Genomic DNA, 7472 nt, shown 5'->3' with positions numbered 1-7472 from the left:
CATTTGTCTGTGAAGTTTTTGTCAAGTTATACATGACCAAAAAACTATGTTGATGCAAGTTTCTTTATTTGGAAAAGGGTTTTAATAACTCTGTAAGACCTCCTGATTTAAAGAGAAATGTGAAATTTCTATTGTTCGGTTACAAAGGTAGTCCCACCCCAATACCATTAGTGTGCAGTGTGAAAGCACCACACTGTACATTAAACACCTTACAGAATCTCCAAAATGTTGATTATTTGACCAAAATAAGAGGGATCATGCAAAATATTTAGTACTGACCTGAATAAGATATTTCACATGGAAGACGTTTACATATAGTCCAGAAGAGAAAATAATAGTTGAATTTATAAAAATAACCCTCTTTAAAAAAATCACATACACTTGATTCTTAATACTGTGTTGCTACCTGAATGATCCACAGCTGTTTTTTTTTTTTGTTTGTTTTTTTTTTTTGGTGATAGTTCATGAGTCCCTTGAACAGTTAAAACTGTCTGAAAAATCTTTCCAGATTCTTTGGTTTTTCAGCATTTTTGTGTATTTGAACCCTTTCCAACGATTGTATGATTTTGAGATCCATCTTTTCACACTGAGGACAACTCTCATAACTATTACAGAAGGTTCAAATGCTCACTGATGCTCCAGAAGGAAACACAATGCAAAATTTTTTGAATTTGAAAATCAAAATAAATTTAACTCTTGTCTTCTGGGAAACATGTATCCTTTGAAGGGCAGTACTAAATGAAAAAAAATATGATATTTAGACAAAATAAGAAAAATGTACATATCCTCATTATGTTCAAAAGTTTTCATCCCCCAGCTCTAATTGCCTCATTTTTCCTTCTGGTGCATCAGTGAGCGTTTGAACCTTCTGTAATAGTTGCATATAAGTCTCTCAGTGTGAAAAGATGAATCTCAAAACCATAGAGTCATTGCTGGAAAGGGTTCAAATGCACAAAAATGCTGAAAAACCAAATAATTTGTGGGTCCTGAAGGATTTTTTAGAAGAACAGCAGGCAGGACAAACTGCTCAGTACAAACAATGGACTCACAAAAAACTATGACTAAACAAAAAAAACTTAGTTGTGCATCATTCAGGTAACAACACAGTATTAAAAATGAAGTGTGTAAACTTTTGTCATTTTTATAAATTCAACTATTATTTTCTCTTATAAATGCTTTTTATGTGAAACATCTTTTATGTGAAATATCTGTTTCAGGTCAGTACTAAATAAAAAATAACATACATTTTGTATGATCCGTCTTATTTTGGTAAACAAATTAACATTTTGCCGATTCTCATCTCAACTGTATTTTTTAACTACATCACAATACGGATAAAAACATCTGTCGCTACTTGTGTTACACTGCGACTGGGACAGGATGAATTGTTTAAAGGGATAGTTCACCCCAAAATGTTATCATTTACTCACCCTGATACTTCCAAATTCACAAGACTTTGGTTAATCTTTGAAACACAAGTCCAGGTAACCAAAATGATGTAAAACATCCAAAAAGGTTGTAAATCCTTATCAAATCCTTCCAAGCAGTTTAATCTATGTCTTGTGAAGAGATTTGATCGCTTTATCCTGATTTTTGGTTACCCAGAGTTTTAATCAAGGAAGAGAAACCTCTCAGGTTTCATTTAAAAAAAAAATTGTGTTTTGAAGACTCAAGAGCGAGTAAAAAAGATAGAATGAGCTATCCCTTTAACATAAAAAAATACAAAGATCACCTTTAACATGACATTTAGCTTGACCTCATGATGCTCTGGAAGCTCTACAGTAAGAAAAAGTTAAATTGATAAAGGCAGAAAAGAAGCTCATGTAGAGAGTTGCCTAATCCAAACTCATGTCCTCCTCATCATCTTTCTTGTCTCCTCCTTCTTTCGACTTGCCTTCACCTTCCATGGCCTTGGCAAATGCTTCCACATCTACAAGAAATTGAGCAAAAACAGGCATTCTATCCATTATAAGATTGTCTTTCTTGAAGTCTCAGTTTTTTATTACACAATTTATGTAAATCTAACCAAAAACAAGTGTCTAGATATATTAGAGTACATCCAATTTTGTCCTTGTAAGGCCTTTCTGTATAAACTACAGACTTAACAGAAGGATGTGTGGGAGAGAGGAATGTGTATATATGTATGTGAAAGTATAAACAAGGGTGTTAAGTGTTTTAGCTGGAACGAACCAGATCAGTTTGTGTACATTTGAAATATACCAACCTCCTTTATTGGCCGCCTCTACAGCTTCTGTAGGCAATCCAAACTGATTCATCAAAGGCCCTAACTGCCCCGATGCTAGCGCGCTGCTGAACATGCCCATAGCCTACAAAACCCAGAAAGAGTGCTTATGATGGTAAACATGTCAGCAGTGAGAACGAACTTCACCTGACCAAAAATGATGCTAGAGTATCATTATGTAAATTGTTTTTGGATTAAATACCAATATGTAATTCGTTGCTGAAGATTTTTTACTAAAACAGGTTTATCACCTGAGAACAGGACACCCTGAACAATATAAACACTTCAATTACCCAGTTACATGTTCGGTTTTTGATTAAATAAAAACTTTGGGTGCTTCCATAAAAAAAATTCACTATACGCAATAGTCAAACCTGCTGAAACTGCGGCGAGGTTAGAGTGTTTTGAAGTTCTTCTGTGCTTTGGAGTAGGGATTCTCCAGATGGGAGATATGGCAGGAGCCTTTGCTGCACTTCTGCATTGGCAAAAATTGGGGCCATGATCTCAGGGGTTAAGACACTTGCAAGGTCCACTGAACAAAGAAAGTTGACATGTCAGCATGTAATCCAAGATCTTACTTACAGCAGTTTTACAGAACTAACATCAAGATTTCACCTCCTTGTCCTGCTGAAGGCACATTCATTGTTGCTAAGATGCTCTGTAGGTCACTTAGTTGGATGGGTTGAGATGGGCTGGTGGCTCCAGCAGAGACAGAAGGAGCTGCAGGTGTGCTGGGGGTGGCTGCGGGTGAGGCTGCAACTGTCGCAGATGGAGTTATGGGTGTGGTTGGAACTTGGGAGGAGCCGAGTCGCGTGGGGGCCGAGGTGGATGATGGAGTGGCAGCAGTGGACTGACTACGAGAGCTAAAGATGAAAGAGGAATATTTCAATTGTCAGCGCATTAAAGGGACAGTTCATCCAAAAATGAAAATTCTGTCATTAATTACTCACCCTCATGTCATTCCAAACCCGTAAGATCTCCGTTCGTCTTTGTTGAATAAAGTGGTTATTTTTGTTTTCTTTACGCACAAAAACTATTCTCGTAGCTTCATAAAAAACCACTGATGTCACATGGACTATTTTAACAATGTCCTTACTACCTTTCTGAGCCTTGAATGTGTCAGCTGCTTTGCTGGCTATGCAGGGTCAGAAGGTTCTCAGGTTACATCCAGAATATCTTCATTTGTGTTCTGAAGATGAATGAAGGTCTTACAGGTTTGGAATGACATGAGTGCGAACTTTCACGTACGATCTTCCATATCCAAGCTATTACTGGGTGTTACCTGGAAGATGAGCTGCTAGTAGCTGGAACTCCACTTCCTAGCAGGCTGGCCAGACCTGGTCCTGCCAGAGCTCCCAGACCGCCTGCAGACCAAACAAAAATGAATGATGCTACATTAGACGACAAGGGGTCAAGGTTTACTAGTTGGGATGAGCCAGTTAGCCTCTGTTGGTAGTCATCGTAACTATATCAAATAGTAGCAAATACATTATTGGCATAGTTGACATCCATTTAAAATTGTGTATTTAAAGCTGTGTATTCTGATGACATAAAAATACATTATAATTGGAGTCAACAGCAATGGGCAGTGCTCTGACACATGGCATGAGCTTCATGCTCACACATTGCTTCCTGTCAAGTCTCTTCTGTACTGTGCAATAAATGCAAAAAATAAAAAAAAAATGCTTTTTAATTTTTGCTTAAAGTTTAATTATTGAATTATGTGCCTGATTATTTTATTAGTTTTTGCTGGTCTGTTTTTAAATATTTATCTTTATTTCAAATAAAGTTTTAGTAATTTTAGTACTTATTTCAGTTAGTTGCCAAGGCAACATTTCTAATTTACAAGTTTATTAAATTTATGTCTAATATTCAGGGCTGTCAAATTGATTAATCACATCCAAAATAAAAATCTGTGTTTACATAACATATGTGTGTGTACTATGTATATGCATAGACACACATACATATAAGAAATATTTACATGTGTGTATGTATTCATATTTAAATATGATTTATATAATATATAAATATATATGATATGTTTCTTGAAATATACACGTGTATGTGACTATATACATGTATTTATATACATCAGCAATGCATGCACATGTACATACATGTATATATTTAAGAAATATTTACATATATATTGAAATTTAAATATGATTTATATCATATATAAATATATGCAAATATGTGTGTATATTTACATATAAACACACACAGTACACACAATTATGTAAACAAAATTTTGGATGTGATTAATCGCAATTAATCGATTTGCCAGCCTACTAATGTCTAATAATATCTAATATTTAAAAATTTTCCTTAATTTTTTTTTCAGCTTCATTTCAATTACCAAACACAATTTTAACAGCTTTTGTTAACAAAAACAATACTGTCACAGTGAGAGAAAATACAGCAGCATAATAACTCACCTAGTCCACCGAGTCCAGTTGGTCCTATGAGTTGCATCAGTTGGTTGTGGCTCATATTACCAAGAAGACTCTGAAGGCCACCTTCACCTGTAAGATCATGTTAAAGTATCAGTAGTGAGACTGCGACTCAAAAAAAACATTAGCAAGACCAAATTTTCAATACAATAAATCATTTTCCTTTCCAACATTCAATCTTACTACAATGATCAATACTAAGGAAAGAATGAACAACTCAAAGTGTGTATGTGCCAGGTGTATTATATAAAACACACTTCAGTTTTAAGATAAGTGTTTAGGAAGGGTATCAGTGCACTGGACAAAAATACTTCAGAAATACCTCCAAGAGCAGACAGCTCGTGGCTGCTGCCGCCTCCACTCCCCAGAGTACCGGGTATTGGTGGGTTGTTGAGGTATTCATTTACTTTCCTGCAGTACTCCTCATCTTTATCTGTCTTGGGCTCCTGAAAGGTCAAATAAAAATGCCTGCAGAAGATGTATTTTAGGTAATATTTATTTACAATACTGGCAATATCAGATGCAAGAAGGCTCTCAGCCTGGCATACCTGCAACCAAAAGAAGAGTCTTTTGGAGCCAGCTTTAAACTTCAGCACAAAAACACGGCCTGTAGTGCACTGACTGACCCTCTTGAACTCGCAGTCATCAGGGAAAATGATCAGGTCCTTGTAAACAGAACAGTGAAAATATAAATATTTTTCAGATCAGGATTACAAAGGAATTTTGATACTCAAAACTGTTTATATGAGCGTGTACTAACGTCTTCCACATTCCCCGTCGATCTGTCCTTCCAGCAGAAGTGGATGAGCGAATCGTCTGTCTGCTGAATGTACACAAGTCCTTTGCGCTTATCAGGGGTCACGGTACTGCCCTTCAGGGTCATTTTTCCAGCACGAAACTCCACCAGGTATTTGCTCGATGAGCCCCGGGATCCGGACACCAAGCTAGGGAACAGAGCTCCAGATGACATCTGTAGCAACAAACCAAGGTAAAGTTAATTTATCCCAGGGAGGGAAATTACAATGTTTGAGCAGCAAAATAATGTACAGAGGTAGAAAAATATATTTAAAATACATCAAATTATAATACTGTTTATTATTGGGCTGCTTGTGCTGCATACACAGAACTATAACAAATGTAAACTATATAACAGTAGCTTGACAAATAGTAAAGGGATAAATTCGGTTTATATATGTATATTTAGCTTCTAACGTCCTTCACATTCCAAGTGGAGTATATATAGCCCTCTATAGTTACTGGGTTATTAGTTATTTTTAAAATAGTCATAAATTACCAGTAATAATAGTCTAATAATCATACACGCTACAATTTTTATTTTTATTTTTTGGATAATAGTAAAGGTTAATTCACACAAATTCCGATAAATCGTAGAGGAAAAGTGATAACAATTAACCAAATACTTTAGTTTTAGTCACAATACTAGCAAACACAAAAGATTAGCACCCTTATCTTAGAGCATCGCTGTCCGAGATGCATGCTTATTTCAATGTAGTAAATGTACAGGAAAGTTATAATATATCGCCATATATCGCATTATCATTAATGTGAGTTAACAATAAAAGTAGTTAGTTACTAATCTATGACTTACACAAGCAACTGATCCGCAGCTAAACCCGAAGCTAACACTGTGAGTACTGAGGAAACCATTTAAAACACAAGAAGTCCATGCTTTTAAACACTGGTTTCTACATTACACATCTATAAATACAATACTGACGAATATGTGTGGTGATTGTTGTATATGACAAACATAAAACTTACATTTCTGTCTTTCAAGTCAATTTTTAAGATTTCTTTCACTTTTCTGATGTCGACCAACCTCTACTAGCAGAAGGGGCGGTGCTCACGTTCGATTGGTGGAGGGTTCTTCGTCTTTTGCTCTGATTGGCGGTTGCACATGTCAATATACCCACACAAATAATGGTGAATTGTGCAGTTATGAGTTTGTCATAGACAGACTGGAGTGACAAGTGTAAACTTTTAAAGGTGTGGAATTACATTTTCACTACTGTTAAAACGTCAAAGATCGAATTACTTACACTTTGTTGTGCAACTACGTTGCTTGTCTGGCTTGTTATGTTTTGCATGAACAATTCAGTAATTAATTTGACATCCGGAATGTTGAGGATCATTGTTCTCTTAAGTTCCAAATAATTTTTTTTCGTTGTAGTCACGACTACTGAACTAGGAAGAAATCCATAGCAGCTATTATGCAATTGTTTGTCTCCTTCATATACCTTTGTATTTAACTGAATGTCCTTTGAACACCATCTATATAACCCTTTAAAATGTCTCCTGGGCTATAGCAATTCTGTCAAATAAATTATTAAATCATTGTATAATTCCACTCCTAAACCAGAGTCAGCTTGGTCAATAAAGACAGAAAGCATGCTTTTTTCTGTTATGTGTTTAATTAGATCCTCTTTATCTATGACATTGACTTTGATAAAGATCAGTTCACATTTTAGGTCAAATGAATGCAAAACAACAGCTAATAATTCACAAGCGTTCCCACCATCAAACATATGTCAGAAGCTGAAGCTTCTCCCAAATGTTTTGTCAGAAACTTTGAACTGAAGTTTGTCAATTCCCTTCAGACACAAAAAGAGCAAACTAAAATTTCTTTAATTAGTGAGGTCTCACATATATCATTAATATTGCTAGTTTACAAATGAGCAAATTCATAAGACGGTTTAAGTGCATTTATCTATACAAATGTCGTAAAAAGTCACAATACATCATGTACAATTATG

General features: G+C 35.5%; 1 protein-coding gene across 1 annotated transcript; it reads right to left on the bottom strand.

Moving 5' to 3' along the window:
• Positions 1 to 45: 45 nt before the first annotated feature.
• Positions 46 to 6600, bottom strand: LOC127154490 (proteasomal ubiquitin receptor ADRM1). The gene is made up of 10 exons (XM_051096054.1): positions 6481 to 6600; positions 5459 to 5668; positions 5247 to 5363; positions 5021 to 5144; positions 4684 to 4770; positions 3525 to 3606; positions 2858 to 3105; positions 2617 to 2774; positions 2225 to 2327; positions 46 to 1930 (listed from the first exon to the last, which is right to left on the bottom strand). Exons 2-10 carry the CDS (start codon positions 5666 to 5668, stop codon positions 1836 to 1838), a joined length of 1224 nt encoding a protein of 407 aa, XP_050952011.1. The 5' UTR covers positions 6481 to 6600; the 3' UTR covers positions 46 to 1835.
• Between the last annotated feature and the right edge of the window lie 872 nt (positions 6601 to 7472).

This window comes from Labeo rohita, chromosome 23 (genome assembly GCF_022985175.1).
Source record: "Labeo rohita strain BAU-BD-2019 chromosome 23, IGBB_LRoh.1.0, whole genome shotgun sequence".
Classification (NCBI taxonomy): Eukaryota; Metazoa; Chordata; class Actinopteri; order Cypriniformes; family Cyprinidae; genus Labeo; species Labeo rohita.
Note: the sequence above shows the minus strand (reverse complement) of the source record. Positions and strands in the feature narration are given on the sequence as shown.